Source organism: Rhinocladiella mackenziei, assembly GCF_000835555.1.
Source record: "Rhinocladiella mackenziei CBS 650.93 unplaced genomic scaffold supercont1.6, whole genome shotgun sequence".
Lineage (NCBI taxonomy): Eukaryota > Fungi > Ascomycota > Eurotiomycetes > Chaetothyriales > Herpotrichiellaceae > Rhinocladiella > Rhinocladiella mackenziei.
Genome location: NW_013550599.1, coordinates 472539 through 494939, shown reverse-complemented (window position 1 = coordinate 494939; position 22401 = coordinate 472539). Strand labels below are relative to the sequence as shown.

Sequence of the window (22401 nt, the reverse complement as noted above, 5' to 3'; positions counted from 1 at the left end):
CATACGTGCAGTGAATCCCCCCAAAAAAGGCATTGGACAACGGCTAATGGAAAGGAGGAATTTTGTTCTGCAATCTCAAGTGGCACTCCCCCGACTAGCTTGGAATCGTGTAAACATATGCTTCCTTGCCTGAGAGCAGCGTTCCCTTCAGACTGGAAATTTCAATTGTTTCTCCCCATGATGGCTTCAATGGAACCGTAGACCATGTGATCCTTTCTTACATGCTTTAATGTTTTAATGCCGCCTGCACACCTACCCGTCCTAGGTACCACATATTACTATGCGCGGGAAGTGGATCGAGGCTGGCCTGAAGACGATCACAGATATCCACCTCGGTAGTGTGTCGGCAGTTGATTTCAGATCCCCGATATTTGGACAATTTTAACGTAGGACTGTGTGGCCGATCTCGAGAATCGAGATTCAGCCTGACGTCGATGCAATCGCAGAGGGCCGTTAGCACGCTGAGAAGCTGAACGTTGAATTCGGCAGTTGCACTCTAAGCCATCTGCCGAACTTCGCCATCGTCAACGACCTGGCCAAACTCCATCTTCCTCCTCATGATCCTCCGACTACGAAACTCTACTTTGTACTGAGATATCTACACTTTCCTCCCCACAGAGTTCCCGCCCTGAGCCGAATCCGCCCCCCTGGCCTCCCCCCTCCCCCCCGCGGAAGCGAAACGATATCACTGTCCTGCCGGGCTGGGTTTACCTCGTTGAGAAGTGCCGGTTTCCTCTGAAATGTCGCGTTCTGCAGGCTGTCGATGTCTCGTAGCACAATTGCCATGTCCCCTCGGCTATTCGCTGGCCTTTACGTCTTCAACATCTTACCTCTCGTACCGCTCCCGGTAGCCCCCTCGTTCAAAGATGAACTGCCGAACAAATTTGGCCATTTGACCTCCTCTAGTAGACCCTACGATTGCTGAATCTCATTGCCCGGAGCTTCGGGACCACGGTTCGGATATGCGCTTGGCATGCTTTTGTCTTGGAATTATTCATATGCGTTGAGAGTGGTCTTCACATCGTTTGAGGTGGTGAGTCCGTTCACCCCCCCCCAAAAAAAGGAAAAGAAAAAACCAGCCCATTGATTCTACTCGATATCCTTCTCCTCTGCGTCCAAGACGTGGTCATGCTTGAATCAATCTTGCCCGTCATTGCCAACCACTGGCCTATCGCTGTCGCGGTGGCTGTTGTGGGATATCTGCTGAGTAACTACTTTCATCATGGGTTGAACAAATATCCCGGACCGATTTTGGCTCGATTCACAGATTGGTGGAGATTCTTCGATGTATATGGACGACGACCAGATATCACTCACCTCAAATTACACCGTCAGCATGGCGACGTTGTTCGACTTGGACCAAACGTGCTGTCATTCGCAAATCCAAAGGCATTGAAGACGATATACGGATTGAACAAGGGCTTTGTCAAAGTATGACCTTTCATTCCCCAGGCTCTCATCGGACTTTTTTCTCACCTGACAAATTCCTAGTCTGGATTCTACCCAGTGCAGCAAGGTGTCAGCAAGGGCAAACGACTTCCGTCCCTGTTCTCTACCGTCGACGAGTCGTACCATGCAAATCTTCGCAGATCCGTCAACAATGCTTTTTCAATGAGCCAACTGGTTCAGTACGAGCCCGCCGTCAACGAGACCGTTGAGGTTTTCTTGGACCAGACTGATAGGCTTTATGCGAAACCCGATAACGTTTGTGACTTTGCCGAGTGGCTTCAATACTTCGCTTTCGACGTAGATATAGCCTCAAACAAGATGGAGACATGATCTGACTGTGTTCCTAGGTCATTGGACAGATCACCTACAGCAAACGCCATGGCTTCGTGGAGAGAAATGAAGACGTTGATGGTATGGTTGGATATCTCGGGAGATTGTTCTCATATGTTGCACCTGTGAGTTTCAAACCCCTGGCTTTGTCGTGTCATATCGCTAACGCGAAAACTGGTTGGCCAAATCCCCTGGCTTGACCTGCTCTTCTTGAAAAACCCACTCGTCCTCCTCCTTGATAAACTTGGCGTGAAACTGTTTGCATTCCCAATCACCACGTTTGCCGTTCAGCGCATGTCGGAACGACTTTCCGAGATGGAAGCGCAGGGTCGTGAGAAAGGAACAGAGAAGCCGGATTTGCTGTCAATGTTCCTGAAAGCACAGAACGACCGACCTGAGTTTATGACTGACCAGCGAGTCTTGACCATGGCGGTGTCAATGGCATTCGCGGGATCAGAAACAACCGCCATCAGCTTGGCTGCTGTCTTTTACTATCTGCTTCGAAATCCGCGATGCTATGAGAAACTCATGCAAGAACTGGACGAGGCTGTACAAGAGGGGAGGATTGAGAACAGAACCACCGGCACTGTCACGTGGGCTGAATCACAAAATCTCCCGTATCTTGACGCCTGCATCAAAGAAGCCTTCCGGATGCACCCTGCGGCCGGGCTGCCTCTGGAACGAGTTACTCCGGCCCAAGGCATTGAGATTGATGGCCACTTCATTCCCGGTGGCACGATTGTCGGCTGCAATGCCTGGGTGATCCACAAACGGGAAGAAGTCTTTGGCTCCCAGCCTGACAGCTATATTCCGGAGCGATGGTTGGACGTGGATGCCGACCAGTTGAAAGAAATGAATGGCACACTATTCCAGTTTGGTGCTGGTGCTCGTACATGCATTGGCAAAAACATCAGTCTGTTAGAAATGTACAAGCTAGTCCCTGCTTTTCTCAGACGATTCGAGGTGAGTGATGACAGCTGGCAGTTGTTGATTGTCGACAAGTCCGTTGGTCTGACTATCCTTTGTGCTTAGGTCCGGTTTGACGACCCCAGCAAAGATTGGAAGTTACATAATGGTGAGTTCCTCTTTCCCGGTCACCAAACTTCCTCGCAGGACTTCTGACAGTAATTCTCAATTTTCAGCCTGGTTCGTCAAAGAGCGTGACTTTTACTGCCGATTCAAAGCGAGAAACTTGCAATAACAAGAGAACATTGGGTACGTACTCGCTTCTTTTGAGGGCCAGGAACTCAGGTCAGGAGTGCGTCTCTGCAGATGAGACATGTGCGACAACAGCCTCTTCATGGTTGAACGATCAACATCTCACCAAAACCCATTAGACTTCAAGTGGTCCCTGACCGGCTAATATGATTCAGACCCTTTGGCGGGCTTCATATTGGAATTTTCTGTATATACAGTACTCACATATCTTAGAAATTGAGATGGCAAAAACAATCGTGTGATCTCAGTATTTCCTTAACGTTCAGAAACGCTCTTTTGTTCCGCTCTCTACCCACCGGCAGACGGAAAACATGACCGAAGTAGTTGTCGGTGAGAAATATGTCACGTGATTTTAGCGGTTCTCGCCCGATAGGATTGCAAATCACGTCCAGGTCATACCCTCCGCGTCCTTCAATCTGCAACTTGATTCGAAATCCATGTCGTTATCGTCCAACGTTGCGTCCGTGTTGCCTGGATTGTGCACATACTTGATTCGCTTGATCCAGCTTGCGAGAGTCAAGTTCTAGGGTTTACCTACAGGCTTCACGAGAAGGATCTAGACTTTTCACGAGGCGTCGCATATGCAATCAACAGGGATGGGCGACCCAATTCGAAAACTCGTTGGGTCAAGCCTTCTGTGGGCCTTCAGTCAGGCTGGATACCACAGTCCAGCCATGTCCAAGTCTTCTTTTTTGCTCATGGCTTGTATGATCCATTAATGGGTCCAATCTAGCCATATCTGGCGGTCTCTTCTGACGCTATGCCATTTTATCGGGTTCTGTAAGGAGGGAACTGCACTCTGGTTTACTCAGTCTTAGCGAGCAATAGCCGTATCGGATCAGAGGAAAGCTAGAAAAAGATGCATGAAGTCGGCCGAGTCGTAGCTTTGTTTTACCTTTGCTCCTGCGCTAGCTTTTATGCAAGTACCAGCCCACCCTGTCCGAGGGATCCAGGCAGGGGGAGGATGTGATAGGTGTGTTGCCTTGCTCCGGGGGTCGCATTATGATAGTTCCACTGATTTGACATGATAGGACCACGGGTGTAGGAGAATGTTTGATTGTTAAGGCAGCTCCGAGACGTTTTGAATGCCTAAGCGGGGAAACCTCACTAGAACTGAGAAGAGATAAAAGGAATCTGTCCGAACATCGTGGCCTTGCGACTTGTTCCTTCCACTTCAACTTCAGTTGTGATTGCACTCTCCCCTCTGACTGAAATCTTCGTCGTCATTATTTCACCAGGCCTTGCTCTTCAACACTTGCCACTCGTATCACTATGGGCGCTTCAGACAACTTCCTCGAGCTCGTCAAGGCACGCCGCTCCGTATACACCCTGACTGCCGAGTCCACAATCCCAGACTCCAAGGTCGAAGAAATTGTCAAGTTCGCCGTGACATGGTCCCCTTCAACCTATAATGTTCAGTCCGCCCGTGCGGTTGTACTGTTCAAGGAGAACCACATCAAGCTCTGGGATATTGTGAAGAAGCACATGGACCAAGTTCCCATGGAGGAAGGCATGAAGGCGTACATGGCTGGCCGAATCGCGGGATGGAGAGCGAGCTACGGAACGGTGATGTGGTTCGAGGACCAGGCGGCCCTGGACCGACTGGGTGACAAGAATCCTATGATCAAGCCGATGTTGACTGAATGTAAGGACTTCCCTGCCTGAGATTTGATTGGTGCGGTTGATTGCTGACACTCGTAACTCGGACTCTAGGGTCGGATCACTCGACTGGTATCCATCAATTTATTGGTGAGTACACACAGCCGGCCCTATTTGATTAACCAACACATGATTTTTTGGCTTACATGTTGCGTCTAGTCTGGACTGCTCTCGAGGCGGAAGGCCTAGGAGCTAACCTCCAACATTTCAACTTCCACCCCGGCATCGCAGCCGAGGTTATCTCAACTTTCGGTCTTCCAGAGACATGGAAACTCAAGGCACAATTGGTCTTTGGCAAACCCACCGAAGGACCCAAGGACAAGACATTCGAGCCTATTGACAGCAGAGTTTTGGTCAAGGCATGAGGCGTTGCAATGAAACAAGGCCTGGAGAAGGACGGTTTGAAAGTCAAGTCAAAAGAGCCGTGCTAGTAGATGCAAGAAAACAAGACGCGTCCTTCGCAAGGCAGTCTTCTCCATTTCGGACAGAGTATATGATGTGGAGATGGCCAATAGACGCGTCTACACGCGACATCTGCTGATATCTGGGACTTTGAGACTGGATCAGACCACTTGACAGGTATATCTTCTTTGTGCATCTGCGTATCAGCGTTTTTTTTCTCCCGAGTCGAGATTTGCACTGGCGACGCCACGTCCGAAAGTGGGTTAGCGCCGTCTATTCTCGGCTGCCTCTCACACGCTCCTCGATTTCAACTTCGTCTTTCAATCTGTATCTCCCTTTTCATCTGCTGTGTTTCTATTCTCGTTGGTCTCCTGGGCTCTTCTTTCGCCAGCTCTCTTCTGCCCGGAGAAAAAGAACGGTCACAGTGTAGACTCTCTGTGAGTTGTGCACGGACCTGTCGGGAGAGTCGAACACCTGGTAAACCGGCGTCTCACCCCCTATTCCTTCATTGCGACCCAATTCAACCGCGAATCGTTGACAGGAGATTTCCAATTTTTCTTTTTTTTCTTCTTCTTCTCTCGATAGTTATCCCCACGATCTGGCTTTCGACAACATTCCGTACCCCACCAACATTCCAACCATGCACCGATCACTATCACTACCAGCGCTGCTGGCTGTCATTGCCTACTTGACATCAATTGTGCTGGCCTATCGACCCGTTCAATTTGTTAAACATACTGGTCAATCTGGCCGGGCAGACCAAGCATTCAGCCTGGTCAATTACTACAATGAATCTACGCAACAATCCGATCTATATGTTCGCATGGAAGCTTTCCGATACAAATCTCTGGCGCAAGGCTGGGCGGCACTCGCCCTCGGTCCAGAAATGAAAGGTGCTCTCATGTTCATTATCTATGGCGACCCATCTGCCCCCGATTCAAAAATGACAACGACGGTCCGGACTGTTGACGGTCATCATCCGCCTCGACCGGCGGAGGAGATGAAGGATTTCTACAGCGGATATATTCCCGAAGTTGACATTGTCACATCTCGTTTCGAAAAGTACACAGGCGAATTTTTCCACGAGGCTCTGCAACTGAAGCCGTCGCACTTGGGAGTTGCAGAATTCATCGTCCATGGCTTCGACAAATGGACGGCACCAGACCTGGCTATTTCCAACACCACAACGAACCAGGCCATGATCTGGAGCAGCAACTTCGAGCAAGATTTTGAAGGGGACTTCTCCCCCGAGCGAAACATCGACATGCACCAATTCGGGTTGGGCTTTGGATTTATTTGGGCCGATCTGCTGAATGCTCAGGCGCCCATTCCGTTCTTCGGGCCCATCAATGACCTAATAGCCCATAGAGGCGTCGACGAGATAAATGAGCCGAGTCCGCCGACGGAGGAGGAGTTGCAGGACGGCGAGACGATTATTGCAGAGAAGACGGCGGCCTTGGAATCTGGAAATGACGCGCCAATCACAGAAGGCGGAAGCTCCGAAAGCGAAGTCGAGCCGGTGGATAAAGGATCCTCGACAGACACCCCAGGCCCAGATGATGGTAGCCAAGTGGAAGAACCAGTCAAGACACCTAAGCAGTGGAATATTCGGTCATTCATGTGGTATGTATATGCCTATATTCTATCCCTCATCCCCCACCCCCATGGATTCTGCATGTCGAAGTAAGCCAACCCGCTGACCTCTGCATCCCCAGGCACCTCCATGGCCTCCTTATGACCATCTCCTTCCTCGTCCTCTACCCACTGGGCATCTACCTCCTTCGCTCCCCTCGCCCCACTGCCTTCAATCTGCACTGGACTGTCAACTCGCTCGGCAGCGTCTCTGTCGGTATCAGCGCTCTCATCGGCTTCGTCAACTCGCACTCCATCTCCATCTTTCACCAATACCTGGGTATTTTACTTGTTTGCGCGCTCGCCGCCCAAACTGTCCTCGGCTGGCGCCACCACGTCGTCTACATCTCTGCCGGCCCCCTGGGCGGCCGGCCCACCTGGATGAGCCAAATGCATGTCTGGCTAGGACGCATAGTGTTGCCGTTCGGCATGCTCAATACGATCCTCGGCCTGCTCCTGCGCCATTACGGATGGTTGACTATTTCATTGACTATTGCGCTCGCATCGGTGGAAATCATCGTGCTCACGCTCATCGTGGGCCGCGCAAGGAGCAGGCGTCCTGTTACCGCCCAGAAGGCTCCGACGGCGGATGAGGCGGAGGAGTATTTCCAGCTTGCGGGCGATGAGGACGGTGAGTTCTCGGACGAAGATGAGGAGGCTGCTGGCGGGGCCACTGGCGCAGAGGAGCGTGAGAGAAAACAGCGTGAGAAGGAGGACCAGCAGAAACGGCTGGCGAAATTGGATAGGGTATGAGGATGAGTATGTGTATGATTTTCACTTGGGCTATTTCATCTTTCTTATTTGAAATATGGGATCAGAGCTAGCTTAGTCGGGGGCCCCTTTCCGGCATGGCTTGACCAATTCATATTTATGTGGTCATGGTGTTTCGGATGAGATGTATTTTCTAATATTTATACAAGAAAAAATTGGTGGGGCATGATAATTATGAGGGCGGTCATTCGAGAGTCCTGTGTAGGAATCTCTTAAATCGTTGCTAAGAGTCTTGCGGTCTGCAAGACCGGAATATGAAAATGAAAAGAGGAAATCTTTGCCGACGTACCGGAGAGTCCTTTATTCAGGACGTGAGCAAGTTGATGAACTGCCATGCTATGCTTTGCCAATAGATTCCCATCAATCGACATTATTTGAAATTGCACAGAAGAGACAGTCCTCAATACATAATCCAAGGGAAGAACACGCATCTCTCCAACAGGACATCGCTTCAGTCCAATGTCATCTTTTATCTTCTTCATTTTATATCACGCCATGTCACATCCATTATAATCCGCCGAAAACAGCCCTCCACGTGGGTACGTAATCTCCGAGGAAGAAAACACCGAAGATGGTCCCTATCGCAATCGACAGCCCGCTTAGCTTTTCTAACCATGTGTGGAACCAAATTGCCGTCATCATAAGCATCCAGAGGTCGAGCACGACCACGATATACAAGAAATATCGCGACCAGATACGGACTCGGGCCACTGTTTCTGATTCCCAACCTCCCACGGCCTTGCGTTCTTCTTCTGTCATGTCGTGAGCCAGTGCCGCTGCGGCCTGTGGGGATACGGATGGGTGAGAGGAGTGTCGGTCTGCGATGTAGAGTTCGTAGAGAAGGAAGGCGGACGAGAGCACAAGCATGAAGACATGTCCGGAGATGTCGTGGCCACCACGCCAATTTCCGCCTGCCGCCTTACATGCAAGGCTGGAGTCGATGAGGGACACGTCGACGGCATCCTTTGGGCTACTCGTGTTGACGAGGTGAGGTTCGCACTGGCCACCAGTGATGGTGAAACTTCGGTCTATGAGAGCAGGGCCGAAGAACCACTGTGTAGTTAGAATCCAAGAGAGGGTGACGAGGGCATAGCGAAGAGTTGCTTGAAGAAAGTGCTTCTGCGTGTTGGACGGTGGTGGACCAGTAGTGATTTGCAGAAGCACAAAGGCCAACGTTGTCCAGAACCAGCCGATCTTTACAAAGTAGAGATTGAGTATGTTTCGTTTGCCCGCGAAATAATTAGGTGGTGTGGAAGGGGTGTGGAGATCTGAGGCAACTCCTGGAGCAAGGGGTGTGGAAGGCGGCGGTATGGCGGCGGGAGACAGGACAGAATAGAGAGATCCCAAGGCGAGGATGACGGGATAGATGAGGAGGAGGTACGTTGACGGCCTTTGTCTCGAAACAGTCATTGGGGTGTGTATAGCCTGCTGTGAATCCTCGTTCTTTCCTTCTTGGAGGATGGAGCGTCCGTTTCGTAGAACCGCAGGCATGCTGAAGAGTTTGCTATTGATATCAGGAAGAGAGGCGAGGAGACATTAACCGAACGTCATGGCGTAGACAGGGATGGAACAGTGGGGAATAGAACACCGTTGCAGACAAAAGTGAAAGAGAATCACAACGCGAAACAAATGATAAAAAGCGAAGACGCAAATGAATCTCTACCAATGACGTCAGCCCATAGAGGCCCTTACAAGTCAGTTCGAAGTGTGTTTTGTTCAATCACAAGCAACAATGCCACATCTTTTTCGGTATCCATTCTTTGCATTCCATATTTCTACAATTCTTTGAGACATGCCTCTCACCATTTTGACTGTAGTGATGCTTCATCTGGACAACTTCCTCACCTGCGCCGCCACCTCGTTCGAGCACCGAGATCAACGACCAACCTGAGGAAAAGTCGCTGGAGCTGTACGAAGACTCCGTTGGTGGATTTTCCATTTCGGTCCATGCAAAAACATATCACAGTGGAAGATACCCAGCTTGCTTGCTGCCTGTCCGGCTACCTTGTTTGCAGTAGAGTACGAGAGAAGGGTAAAGAAAGAGAAGGAAAGAATACCTGCAAGGCTATGATTTTATGAGTGATTTCCGATAAATGAGTTGCTTTCGAGACGCGTTCTTTTACGGTGAGTCCTTGCAAAAACCGTAGTAGACATTATTCCCTACGCTGTCTCGCAAATTCCGGAGTAAAGATTCCAATTCCCCTTCGCGATAGCATAATCCCAAGACAAGATTTGACATGATGAGGCTGGGGAAGCCTCAATATCAAATACTGATAAGGCTGAATTCCCAGCAGCGGGCTGACCGATGAGGAAAGGAAGAGGATTTTGTATCATTGCACTTTGGTAGTTCTCCTGATCAACAGGGATTTGTGAATACGAAACAGACCAAACCTCGATCAGCAAATCGAGCCTCGAATGTTCCCGAATCATACGTATCAGGCTCTCAGGCTGTAGCGTCAGCACACCGCAGCTGAACCGGCCTCACCGAGACAGTCCAATCCCCACATCTCGCTCATAGTAGGCTGATGACTGCCTGTCAACTGCACGAAATTTCTTATGCGCGTAGAGCATCGGCAGGGATCAATTAGGCCGTACAACGGTCCAAACCGAACCCTGTAGCTACATAAGCAAGCGGTCTGGAGCGTTGTCTTGAAAATGTTGGGAAATCGGAGGTAGAAAGGACGTATCCAGGCAGGCAGGACGCAAATACGCCTCTTCATCAATACTCCTCTCTCTGAGCCGTCAGGTTCGTCTTGTTCCAAACCCAGCGAACAAGCACAACAGCTCGTCGGCTTCGCAGTTGTTGCAGGCGTTTTCACCGTTGCTGCAGGGGCTTCGCTTTTGTCCACCCAGGTTGTGAAACTCGATGCAGGATTATATTTCTCGTTTGCAGGATATATTTCATCTGGATCTCTCATCGCTTCTCCCTCGCGTCATACATTTCCATTGCAAAAGGGGACAATGGAACTCCAACGGATGCGGCGGACAGCCGCGTCAGGCACAAACGGCCTCATCGAACTCCCTGAGTACATTATCACCACGTTCTTTCCTGGGGCACGACCTTTACTGGAAAAACACCCTCAGTTATTCCGCTTCCTTGGAGTTCTGCTAGCATTGTGGTACTTTGGACCCATCACCCGCCTGCAGTCACTGTGGAACCGCTTTTCTTCTGTCCTCGTCGCCACCATCAATGTCTCGTCCGAAGAAGACCTCTTTTCCTACGTTACCTCGTACATTGCAGAGCGCAAGACTCTACGGGCTGATCAGTCGCTTAATGCGACGTCGAATCCTCCACAGGAAAGTCGGCGTCGCCACCGTCATGACCCTGAGGTTGAAGAGTCTGGCCGTCGCTCCAACGAAGATCCTAAGATTAAATACGAGCAAGGCCAAGGTATGCAGATATTCGTCCACAAGAAACGTCTATTCTACATCACCCGCAAGTACGGTGACGGTCACACATACTTGGGAAACCGATACAAGCGTATCGAAATCATCAGTCTGTCGTGCCTGGGTCGTTCTACCGCCCCAATCAAGGAATTGATAGAACACATCTACTATCTGAACAAAGACAAGGAGCGTTCCTTGACCATAATCCGCCGTCCCTATACTGGCGGTTATGGCAGTCGATTGACCTGGTCACGGCTCACCTCGAAGCCCCGCCGAGCTCTGGATACCGTCATCCTTGATGCTGACCAGAAGGAGCAAGTCCTCGCAGACGTTGCAGAATACATGGACGAAGCGACCATGAATTTCTATGCAAACCACGGCATCCCTTACCGACGAGGATATTTGTTCCATGGACCCCCAGGCGTCGGAAAGACGTCATTCGCCCTGGCCCTAGCATCCAAATTCAACCTGGACGTGTACAATCTGACGTTGTTGGACCATGACCTCACAGACTCGGATTTGATCTCCCTCCTGAACCAACTCCCGGGTCGTTCGCTTCTGTTACTCGAAGATATTGACACCGCAGGGCTGAATCGAAAAGGCAAATCGACAACTGCCCGCAAATCTGGACCCCGACGCGGCATGAAGATGCCGCTAGGCATCGGTGGCGGAAATAAGGCCACTTCGGTTGATGACGATGATGTGGATAGCGATGAGGAGACGGGCACCTCCACAACAAGTAGAGTCACACTCAGTGGCTTACTGAATGCTATTGACGGCGTTGCTGCGCCAGAAGGTCACGTCCTGATCATGACGACCAATAAGCCATACGAGCTGGACGACGCTCTTGTTCGCGCAGGACGGATCAGCGTGCGTGTGGGCTTCAAAAACGCGTCTAAAGCGCAGGCCGAGGAGATCTTCCTCAGGATGTACGTCGACTTTCCGAGCACGAATGGGCCATTCGACGAGAAAGCAAGTGTCGATCCCAAAAGAAATGAGCATCCATCAACCACCGCCGAAAATACAGCACACCTCCGCGAGCTCGCTTCGAAATTCGCCTCCCTGATCCCAGACCACGACTTCTCGCCCGCAGATTTGCAGGATTACCTGCTGATTCACAAGAAAGATGCAAAGAAGGCGGTGGAAGGGCTGTCCAAATGGATGGAGGAGACGTATGAGGAGCGACGACGCAAGGAGGAAGAGAAAGAGGCGGAGAGGGAGTTGAAGAGAGAAGCGAGACGGAATGAACGTAGGAGATTCAGAGAAGAGATTAAAGCCGCGGTCAAGGAGACGGAGGAGGCCGAAGTTGAGGAGGAGAGCTCCGAAAAATTTGAAAAAGGCACAAATACAAACGAAGGGAAAAATGATGAAGAGAGCATTGGCAAAAGAACAGAAGGCGACGAAAAGTCCGCCTGAGGCTAAGAGATAAAGATTTCTGCTGGATCACCGTCGCGGCGTTGGTGGAAATAACCTGGCTGCTCGGCATTGCACGGAACTGCACATACAAGGGGGCAGAAATAGACAAACGACTCGAATGAGATATGAAGAAAGACGGCGTTCAAGAGTCTCTTGTTCTTCCTGATCTGGGAGACGTGGATTTAGAGTAATATAATGCCAGGGCCCCACAGATACCTTCCATGGAGTTATCCCGATAGATGTGGTCGAATGGCAAAAGCAACCTTCATCTACCACAGCAGAGGAATCACCCTCCACCGTTTTCTTATTTCTTCTTTCCTCTCTGGAAACTTGGCCATCATCCAGGCCTTGGTCCCGTCTGCCGTGATACCCAGATTTACTATGACAAACACCAGAGCACAGAACAGTGTCCAATTGATGAATTCGACTCGTTCATGCTTCTGCGGCGCGTCCAGGACTGCCAATGATAGGTAGATGACGCATTCTGTTGTGTAATGCGGCGCAATGATCAACTGGAAAGCTGGGTCGTCTGGTAATGTGTATTTTCGAAGAGAGGCAAGGTAGCGATGATAACGATGCTGTTGGTACGCTGCATAGATGAATGTAAAAGTGCAGACGAGCACCCCCGGATTCAAGAATAGTTCGAGAAGGTGGTCCCTGTTGCTTTCGGAAATTTTAATGGCACTCGTTGGTTCAAGGTGTTCAATCCAGATCGCTAAGTTTGTCGCCACGTAAAATATCAGGCCGATTGTGTAGTGGCCTATCCACATACGTGCGGTGCTTGGTTTGGTCAAAAACACACACTCAAGGAGTCTTCGGCAACCTTGTATGAACATCATGATCGAGCAGAGAGCAGGAACGCTGTACTTCTGGAGCGAATTTCCATTGTGAAAAATGTATGCGAATCCTAAAGAGCATGCCACAGAGACGATGTAAAAATGTGTAAACCACGAATGCGGTACTTTCAAAATAGCAGCATTGTCGAGGATCTGGATGCCCATCGTACGCTGCTCCTTATTTTTGGGTTTCCCCTGAATCCCAGCTTGTTCTCGGGCTCCATATGCAAGGAAGCGATCGCTGAATGCAGGAATCAGACGTACGGTAAGGATGGCAACACTGCTGAGGATATAAAACGCTCTGGTGGCCAAGATGATCAGAGCTAGCATTTTTGTACTCCCCGGTCTGGACAGGTCGACGGTAGAGCTGGGAGGGCCGGCAATCGGAAGCTTCAAAATCAACGCCGGCTCTCAGGTGGTAATTAATCTTTAGTTCCCGTTTACTAAAAGCTTGGGGGCCGGAGCGAGATGCAGAACTCCGTGTGGCTTGAGGGGACGAGGCAATAAGAATCCAGAAGGTCAAAAAGGTTAAGAGAGGGTTGAAATTGGGTGCTGATCCCAGATCCAGGGGCCGCGCAGCAAAAATGAGGAGGGAGAAGTTGGCAGCACGTGATTTGATCTGGGGGACTAGATTCGAACTTGGCCAAGTTCTCGAGTCTTGTCTGCCCCTTCTGTCATTTTGGCTTTGCGCCCTGTGCTTGATGATGTGGTGAACCCATCAAAAAGACCATCGATAACTCACCCTCGATCCTCGTGCGCCAGTCTGAGATTCTCTCCGCCATCACCTACCATCATCCACGTCCCCTAGACACTCTCGGATGTCCACCTGAAACCCTCTCCCGCATCCACGGCTGGGCCTCTTCACCGCTTGAGTCATCTGCATTTTCCCCGTCCCAGCCGCGCTCTCACCACCACCCCATTTCGTCCAAAACGGCAGATAATAATGATCAAAGAAAGAATGAGGAAGAAACGGACACAGCTATGAGTCAAGCGGTCGGCTCAAACGAGTCTCAGGATGCCTCAGTCGAGACGGCTTCCGGACAGGCAGCCACTGACGAGCCGACCGGCACCGATGCGAACACCAAAGTCGAAAAGATGACCTCTAATTCCGCGCCTGCCGACAGTAATGGAGATCAGCAGATGACGGACGCTGTCGCGGGTGATGATAACGGCGATTCGGAGGCAGAAACATTAATTCAGTCACCAGAGAAGCAAAGAACCATCACCGGTAACACATCTGTAGCGGGCTCTGTGCACATCACGGACACCAAAGATGAAGGATCGACTACTGGACCAGCGGCGACCGAAGCGGACAGTAAATCGAGAAAGCGCAAGCGTAGTATTGACGATGTGCAGGATGAGACTACCTTTTCCACCTCCAGTCGTCGCAGCTCCCCTCTATCATCACCCCAAGTACCACCGCATTCAGCAGACAGTGACTCAGACCTATCGAGCCATATTGCATCACAGAAACCCGATCCAGTGAAGCAGAAGCGCGAAAATCAGACTGCCGATTCGGATGACCAAGGGAAGCCAGTCCAGAACCAAACTCGCAGACGTCGGCCGAGCGATATTCTGCCGCCGATAAGCAAACATCGCACAAAGAACAACAGCGGCGGTGTAGATCCAGGCTCTTCCGAACGCCGCGAAACCAGATCTGCAACTTATCCTCGTCATTCTTCACATGAACGTTCTCCTTCGCCTCGCCCACCGATTAAGAGGGAGCACAGGCGTGGTGTTTCAACACAGCTGACCCATGGTGATGTAGAGAGGAAAAAGCGCGGGCGACCTCCTGCGATCCACACCAGGAGAAGTGGTTCGGCCGATCATCACGCACCTTCGATCTCTTCAGATGAATCTGATTCACCGCGGCGCTCGCGACCCGCGCTACACAAATTCTCATCGGCGGACCATGACACCATGTCACCGGCGAAAGCAACCGGACCGCGAAAATGGCGGGATAAAAATGGTCGTACCTTCCTCTCTAGGGCTTGTAATAATAACGACCTTGCGGCGGCCAAAGCCAGGTTTGCGGAGAGGCCAGAAGATTTGAATCTGGCAGATAATGCAGGAAATACGCCACTTCAAATCGCTGCGCTGGAAGGTTTCACGGACATTGTCAAGTTTTTGTTAGAAAACAAATGCGAAGTGGATACGACCAACATTGACAAAGAGACACCGCTTATCGATGCCGTCGAAAACGGTCATGTGGAAGTGGTCAGACTTTTACTCCAATACGGAGCAAATCCACGACTGGGGAACGCCAAGGGCGATGAACCATACGAACTGGTTCCACAAGATGACGAAAACTACGAAGAGATCAGAAAGCTCCTTGCCGATGCCAAAGAAAATCAAACCAACCGACGAATATCCTCCGATCATAATGAAGGACCGCGCGATGGCAACTCGTCAAGAGCCGCATCGGCCGCCAGTCCTCGTGATTCACCTCCAATAATCGGCCCTAGAAGTCCACCGGCTCTAACCTCCCGACGAAGGACCGGACGGAGTGAATCGACGAGGAATGATCTTCTCTGGCAAGCAAATACACAAGAAAACTTGACCCGACTGGCTGCAAAGGGTGACGTTCAGGGAGTGGCGAATATTCTAAATATTCTGCAAAAAGCGGAAACGGAATCTCTGATAGCTGCTGCCAAAGCGGGACATGAAGAAGTATTACAATATCTCCTAGGCATGGGAGATCCCGAACCCGATCCAGAACCACTTCGTCATATCAAACCTGGGTTCAACACGCCAATTCTTGCTGCCATCGGCCGCGGTCATCCAGAAGTCGTGAAACTCCTCGTGGAGCAGTCAGGGTTCAATCCAACAAGAAGGATTCTTAAGGGGAGGACTTACTTTGAGATCGCAGCAGAGCGCCGAGGTGAACAATGGCAGAAAGAGTATGAAATTTTGAAAGGTGCATACGACAAACACGCGGCTGGAAAGTCAAGAAAGGTTCCATCTCCACGAGTTACAAGAGACTCAGATAAAATGAAGTCCCGCGCTTCGCGACGTTCCCAATCACCAATCCCCAACAAACTACGCAATTCGTCGAGTCCAAATCTAATGCACAAAACGTTACCGAACAAGTCACCACAATCTTTACACAAGGACCGAGATCGAGAGTCGGGTTCCGCGGACGGTGCGGAGAGACGCAAGCACCCTCCATCCAAGAGAGAAACGCTCGAGTCTTCCGTCGCAGTTTCCTCTGATCAAGACCAGACTGTGTCTGCTCCGAGGAAAGGGCACGTCAAAAAACGAAGTCAAAGTGACCTGCCACCGCCACCTCACTTGGACTCCGAAGGCCCCCATCGACGCCGAAGACTGGTGACTGGAAAAGAGCACCGACGGCGCAGGAGTATCGTTGCAGAGGAATCTTCCGATGAGGCGCAATCCATGGTTGCTGTCAAATCAGAAAGTAGACCGGGGGCCGCGCTGAAGCGAACGAGAGACAGCATCTCACCCGGACCCGCGGTCACTGAGGAGGGCGAAAATGGCCGGAGCACTGTCAAAAAAAGAAGAACCCTGGTTGAGAGTAGTCCGGAAGAAACGAGACCTGGTCCTAAGCGAAAGAACCATCGGCCTCCCACTCCGACTCGTGAACCAGACCCCGAGAAACCTACGAATGAAGAGGAGGATTCCGAGCGGCAGAAGCCTGCGCAAGAGGCTTCGACGCAGAAGATGGATGTCGACCAACCCGACAAGCAGAATCAAGTTGGATCCACTGAATCACTTCATGGAATGGAAGTTCATAGTGGAGAGCAAGCCCACTCTACCGAAACGACGGATCTTGTCAAAACTGAACCGATGGATACCGGTCCCTCCGAGGCGGAACTTGACCTTCAAAAACAAGAGGAGGCAAGAAAGGCAGAAGAGGCGAAGCGACTTGAAGAAGAGAGAATTGCGGCTCAGAGAGCTGCTGAGAAGGCTGCTGAAGAACGACGATTGGCTGAAGAAATCGAGCGTCGGAGGAAGGCGGAAGAGGAAGCTGCACTTCGGAAGAAGGAAGAGGAAGAACGACAGGAAAGGATCAAACGAGAGCTTGAAGAAAGACAACGCCGACAAGAGGAACAACTTCGTCAACAACGCCTCGAGTTTGAACGACGCCGGAGAGAGGCATTACCGATTGTGCTCAACAAATGCGCTTGGATGATTGACAACAACGACCCCACGGTCAAAAGCGAAGCTTGGCTTTCGAAATTCCTGCCGTTGTTTACTGTTCGAACTGCCCAGCTTGATCCCGACGCTCCAGTTTCCTGCAAAGACGATCTATGGATACCGAATTTCCAAGTTGCCGGACTCCTTGTGACCAAGGACTTGAATCTGCGAAGTTACACTTCACTTGAGAAACGACCGGTGAACCTGACGCAAAGGCATTGTTTGTGGAAAGTGTCGAGAGTCATGTTATCATACGAGTATGAAACCAATGGGTTCAATACGCCGATTCAAAAGGCCGTCCAGAGGGAAGAGGAAGAGAGACCCAAGTTCTATGCCATGGAAGAACTTTTCTGGGTAAAGGTATGTTACCTGTTGTGCACCTAACCAGGTCCTAAAATTCCTAACTTGAGCAGCTCTCCGATTTCGAAGACCAAATATTCCGTCATCCTCAGTTGGCAACGTTGCGTATCAAGAAGCAACCAATCTCGTTGAGAATGATCGGCCCACTATCTCCAACCGAACAATCGCCGCAGCCTAATGGGATCTCACAACCTTCTCCCAAGCTAACTAATGGCATTAACCCCCATACGTCACCCACTGTTTACAGCAACGGATACACTCGTTAGAGTATTGTGTCGTCAATTTCAATACAGCAACTATGTGTGGAAAGAAGTTGTCACGACTCTGAATATGCGGCTCTATCACTTGGGAAGGTGTAGCAGACACCATCTTTGTTAGATTCTGCCGACCATGATTTTGGTGGTGGCGGTAGTAGATACAATCGTTCCACAACGATGAGCACAGCGTGCATGACTATGAGGGTTATGAGGAGACGTTGAATGAGTATTGACGGGTGAATAATCCTTTGTGATGTCTACCCTGGATTCTCGATATCATGAGCTCGCACGAGCTCTTCTGTTTTACTTCTCCGGGGGTGACCAGCGGGGGTACGCTCCATTTGCGATGTCGATCACGTGATCTAGCCCCTGGCGCCAAGCCACGCCGCCCACATTCGCCGAATTTCTTAGGAAATCCGAGTTTCATTGTCATGAATTCCATCATACCAACCATCAATTCGTTCCCTTCCAGTGACTCTTTGAGGATCATCCGACATTGTTGATATCCTATACTTGCCTTTACAAGTAACGAAATCGCCAATATGGTACGTCGATTTGTCGTTATTTCCCAGGCCGAGACGGCGAAAGCCCCGTTCGAGAGCACAGGTCGATTTGAGAAATACGGGATTGATTTTGAGATGACGGCTTGGGAATTTCCATTTCACGGAGAATGAGCTCTTTGCTAATCTTTGCTTCTGTGTATAGTCGGACGGAGAAGAGCCCACTTCCCCGGTCGCCGCGGCCGATGAAGTCGAAGTCTCTGGCGATGCTGGCGCCACCTCTGGTTCCATGTCCGTCCTGGACGCTTTGAAAGGTGCTCTCTGATTTACACTTATTCCTTCGCTTCCCAAGCGGCCTCAGATCGAAAGATATGGGCCAGACAATAGTTACACAAAGAAAATGGGTTCTAACATGTCTGGGGTGTTTTCCATCTGCAGGTGTCCTCAAACTCGCTCTCATCCACGACGGTCTCGCCCGTGGCCTTCGCGAAGCCTCCAAAGCCCTCGACCGACGCCAAGCTCACATGTGCGTGCTCAACGAAGCTTGCGAAGAGGAAGCCTACAAGAAGCTTGTCATCGCTTTGTGCTCAGAACACAAGATCCCTCTTATCAAGGTCCCCGATGGCAAGATGCTCGGCGAGTGGGCGGGTCTCTGTGTCTTGGACCGTGAGGGAAATGCTAGGAAGGTCGTCAATTGCTCATGCGTCGTCGTTCGGGACTGGGGCGAGGAGAGTCAGGAGCGCAACGTCCTCTTGAATTACTTCCAGACTGAGCAGTAAAGATGATCTGGGAGAGAGGACAGGGCAAGAAGGTCGGCGGAGACAGAGGTGATGATATTGGCTCTCGAGAGGGTGGTGACGAGGCAGGTGTGACGTATTGCACAGCATGCATGGCGCGGAGTGGCATGGAAAGCATGGCATGGATAAACAAGGGTGAATACAAAAATCCGGAAAGAGCGGAGTGAAAAATACCAAATCCCAAAGCCCAAAAGTCAGGCATGACTACCCTTTCGGGAAAAGAAGATATTTTTCTCCTGTTTGTTTATTTCAAATTGCACTTCAATTCAAAAAGTTGAGCCTGGGCAAGATTTCAAAGAAATGGGGCGGAGATTTGTGTGGCCGGGGGCCAAAGAAGGGGAGACAAACGAAGTCTCTGAGTTGACGGTGGAGGGTGGAATCCGACAATGCGAGTTCGTATTGACTTTGCTTTGCCGCATCAAGAACCGAGTCAAAGACAGAAAGGCAGGTGGAAAGAAACAATTGCCTTTGTGTTTCACGGGAATCGAATACCATTCTCCATCAAGCTCAATCCTCATTCTCCGTCTCTTGCCCTCATTGTCAATCTTTATTTCTGTCAGCTTTCGCTTCCCTCAAGCGCACCTAGGCAGCCTAGTCTTAAACCTGGGCACTACCTGCATGGTCGTTCTCCTTCTACTCGTATTCTTCACCTGCCGCTGGCCAACACCCCTTCACAAATACCCAGGTACGGTAGCGATCATGAGTTCGACGTTCGACTAACACAAAGGAAGTGCATGTCAGGAAAGACAAAAGAAGCTGAAATCGACTTGTGTTCATCTCTGCATAAGGTCGTATCGGACGCGGTATCTACCCTAGGTGTCTTCACCACCCCATTCCAACAATCCAAATGTCAAAGTATTCGTGTTTATGGGTGACGGGCGCCGTCTCGTCGTCTCGAGTAAATGATCGTATATTTGCGCCGCCAATCTGACGGCATTTTGCCGGCTGACTGGTGATAAATGGTGTGCATGAAGCACAAATTTCCGGTGTATTTATTGTGATTATTCGTTTCGAACTGGACAAAGGACGGGAACGGGCGATGTCCTGGCATGTTGCGGGAATTCCTCCAGGAGGACAAGCACCTAATTCAGCGCCTTCCTCTTACACCACTCCCGCAGTCTCAGGGCCTTCCATGCCCCGGGTTCCAGCCGCACTCTCCTGCATCTTTCTGATCCTTCTCTTGGCCGATCCAAATCCGTCAATGCCCTTCTCCTGATCTTCACCAAGCCATGCCTTGGCGGCTTCGCCCATAACTCCTTTTCCAAAGTAATACACAAAATGACCGATCATAATGAGCGTGAAGGCAATGGGATACATCCAGTGTACATGCAGATGGAACACCCTCAACCCGATAATAACACCCCAGAAATTGCCCGTCAGGAGGGATATATTCTGGAACGCCGCGCTTGCAAAGCGATACAGAATCGGGACCAGCGTGTAAAAAATCGTCAAAATCAATGTGTACCCGGTGAGGTAGCCGCCGACTTTGCCGTTCCAGGTCGCGTGGCGGAAGGAGTGACGGTCGAAGATGGCGGCTTGGACGCCGTTGATGATGGTGGCCCAGAATCCCAGTTGGCCGATGACTTCGTACAGTGGGCGGCCAGAGACGAACCACTCCTCGTACACGTTGCAGAGTCCGTAGCAGGTGGCTCCGACCAGGGCGAAGAGGTCACCTTTCAATTGATCGCCGGCGGGGACATCGCCACCGTTGGACCCTGTAATGTGATCGGATGCCAGGAGCATGCCCATTCCGCCAATGCAGATGAAGATGCCCAGGACCTGAGCCCAATGGTATCGAACACGGAGGATGACGAACGAAACGACCACCACGACCACGATGGCCCAGAAGTTGATCAATTGAGCGGAGAGGATCGTCGTGTACCTGTAAGCAAGGACCGTGAAATAATTGCCTTCGACGTCGAAGAAGGCCAGAATGATATCTGTTGTGAGATTAGCATGCTGCGATTTACAGCCCTGATACCCTGATATTTGTGTTTTGGAGGGGAGGAGGGGCCCGCCACATACACTTCCAACCATCACGAATCAATAAGTGCGTCCATTTGCGAAACCCATATCTGTAGAGAGTGTAGCTCGTGTAGATGATATTAAGCAATACGTAATTGAACAAAGTTTGGAATGCTGGAATGCTGGTTCCCTCAATGACCAAAAGCGTCGTCAAAGTATTGGTGCCCGTGATGCAGATAGCCAGTATCTGACCTAGGGCCAGAATGAACCAAAAATCCTTGGTTTTAAAGTACGCGAATTTGGAGCGCCATGTTTTCTTGTCCGATCCATCTCCGTCATTAACACCACGTCGTTCAGCGCTGACTTGGACGATGTCTGGATGTCCGTGTTTCAAGGGTGCTGAAGAGCTAGAGGACGTTCCGTAGTCGCGACCGAATCCAGTCTTGGTGGCTCGAACGGCCGAGTCGATTTCTTTGATGTCCTTGGAGTCGGTCATGGTAACAGCTCTGATGCGATGTAAGGCGGGGAAATAGGCCGTTGTTACACGAGACTATCGATGGAAATGGATTTTGGGGTTTGGAGCTTTATGAAGACTAGCGAGCGCAAAACTCCAGAAGTCGCTCGCTGTGAGAGAGGTGTTGTAGCCTGCAAAAGGACGATGAGAAGGAAGAAAGAAAGAAGGTCATTTTTTCCAAGCTCGACGTTGCATTTATGATGATCGGCGATGACCGAATGATGTGGGCGAAGTGGGCGTGATCGTGGCCGAGATTACGAGTGTATTGGTGGACAATATCCCACTGCTGGGTGGTGGTTCCGTCCTCCGCAGGTCCTTTTTTTTGTTTTTTTTTTTTTTTTTAACCAAAATCTCTTATCGATATCCACCCTCCTTCACGTGATCGCGACCTGGATCAAAGATGGATGGTAGTCTGTGAGGTTTGGATGAAAATCTCAAGGCATGAAAAATTTAAGATGGCATATTTGTGCACGGCATAAAGAGAAGATACTGAGCAACCAACCAGGAGAAAGGTACAGTAAGCAGTAGGAAGAAGGGGGAAATAATGTTCGGAAGTATTCTTTTAGACAGGAGGCTTCACGCCTCTCCAGACCTGTGCCATCTTTCTCATGTAACAGTAACCATGGAGAGGTTAGAATTTCCCGTAAACAACCCCTCCTGCCTTCTTGACCGTGCCCGGTGTAGAGAGAGTAGTCCTTGCTGCCCAATACTTTTCGATTGTCCCCATCATCATCTTCAAGATATAGAGGG

At 50.5% G+C, this 22401-nt stretch overlaps 9 protein-coding genes across 9 annotated transcripts; 6 read left to right on the top strand and 3 right to left on the bottom strand.

Annotated features, from left to right (window-relative positions):
* Positions 1-1128: 1128 nt before the first annotated feature.
* On the top strand, positions 1129-2980 carry Z518_07983 (uncharacterized protein; the record flags this gene model as incomplete). The annotated part of the gene is made up of 6 exons (XM_013413726.1): positions 1129-1431; positions 1492-1746; positions 1797-1860; positions 1910-2742; positions 2812-2854; positions 2922-2980. 6 exons carry the CDS (start codon positions 1129-1131, stop codon positions 2978-2980), a joined length of 1557 nt encoding a protein of 518 aa, XP_013269180.1.
* A 1289-nt stretch (positions 2981-4269) lies between these two features.
* On the top strand, positions 4270-5021 carry Z518_07982 (uncharacterized protein; the record flags this gene model as incomplete). Its single annotated transcript, XM_013413725.1, has 3 exons — positions 4270-4642; positions 4711-4746; positions 4816-5021. 3 exons carry the CDS (start codon positions 4270-4272, stop codon positions 5019-5021), a joined length of 615 nt encoding a protein of 204 aa, XP_013269179.1.
* A 677-nt stretch (positions 5022-5698) lies between these two features.
* Z518_07981 (uncharacterized protein) lies at positions 5699-7443 on the top strand (the record flags this gene model as incomplete). The annotated part of the gene is made up of 2 exons (XM_013413724.1): positions 5699-6681; positions 6774-7443. The coding sequence occupies 2 exons, from the start codon at positions 5699-5701 to the stop codon at positions 7441-7443; spliced, it is 1653 nt and encodes a 550-aa protein (XP_013269178.1).
* Positions 7444-7968: 525 nt separating this feature from the next.
* On the bottom strand, positions 7969-8952 carry Z518_07980 (uncharacterized protein; the record flags this gene model as incomplete). Its single annotated transcript, XM_013413723.1, has 1 exon — positions 7969-8952. The coding sequence occupies one exon, from the start codon at positions 8950-8952 to the stop codon at positions 7969-7971; it is 984 nt and encodes a 327-aa protein (XP_013269177.1).
* Positions 8953-10422: 1470 nt separating this feature from the next.
* Positions 10423-12264, top strand: Z518_07979 (uncharacterized protein; the record flags this gene model as incomplete). The annotated part of the gene is made up of 1 exon (XM_013413722.1): positions 10423-12264. One exon carries the CDS (start codon positions 10423-10425, stop codon positions 12262-12264), a length of 1842 nt encoding a protein of 613 aa, XP_013269176.1.
* A 269-nt stretch (positions 12265-12533) lies between these two features.
* On the bottom strand, positions 12534-13430 carry Z518_07978 (uncharacterized protein; the record flags this gene model as incomplete). Its single annotated transcript, XM_013413721.1, has 1 exon — positions 12534-13430. One exon carries the CDS (start codon positions 13428-13430, stop codon positions 12534-12536), a length of 897 nt encoding a protein of 298 aa, XP_013269175.1.
* Positions 13431-14081: 651 nt separating this feature from the next.
* Z518_07977 (uncharacterized protein) lies at positions 14082-17884 on the top strand (the record flags this gene model as incomplete). Its single annotated transcript, XM_013413720.1, has 2 exons — positions 14082-17618; positions 17672-17884. 2 exons carry the CDS (start codon positions 14082-14084, stop codon positions 17882-17884), a joined length of 3750 nt encoding a protein of 1249 aa, XP_013269174.1.
* Positions 17885-18417: 533 nt separating this feature from the next.
* Positions 18418-19154, top strand: Z518_07976 (40S ribosomal protein S12; the record flags this gene model as incomplete). The annotated part of the gene is made up of 3 exons (XM_013413719.1): positions 18418-18420; positions 18581-18689; positions 18814-19154. The coding sequence occupies 3 exons, from the start codon at positions 18418-18420 to the stop codon at positions 19152-19154; spliced, it is 453 nt and encodes a 150-aa protein (XP_013269173.1).
* A 1119-nt stretch (positions 19155-20273) lies between these two features.
* Z518_07975 (uncharacterized protein) lies at positions 20274-21633 on the bottom strand (the record flags this gene model as incomplete). Its single annotated transcript, XM_013413718.1, has 2 exons — positions 20274-21112; positions 21198-21633. 2 exons carry the CDS (start codon positions 21631-21633, stop codon positions 20274-20276), a joined length of 1275 nt encoding a protein of 424 aa, XP_013269172.1.
* Positions 21634-22401: the final 768 nt, after the last annotated feature.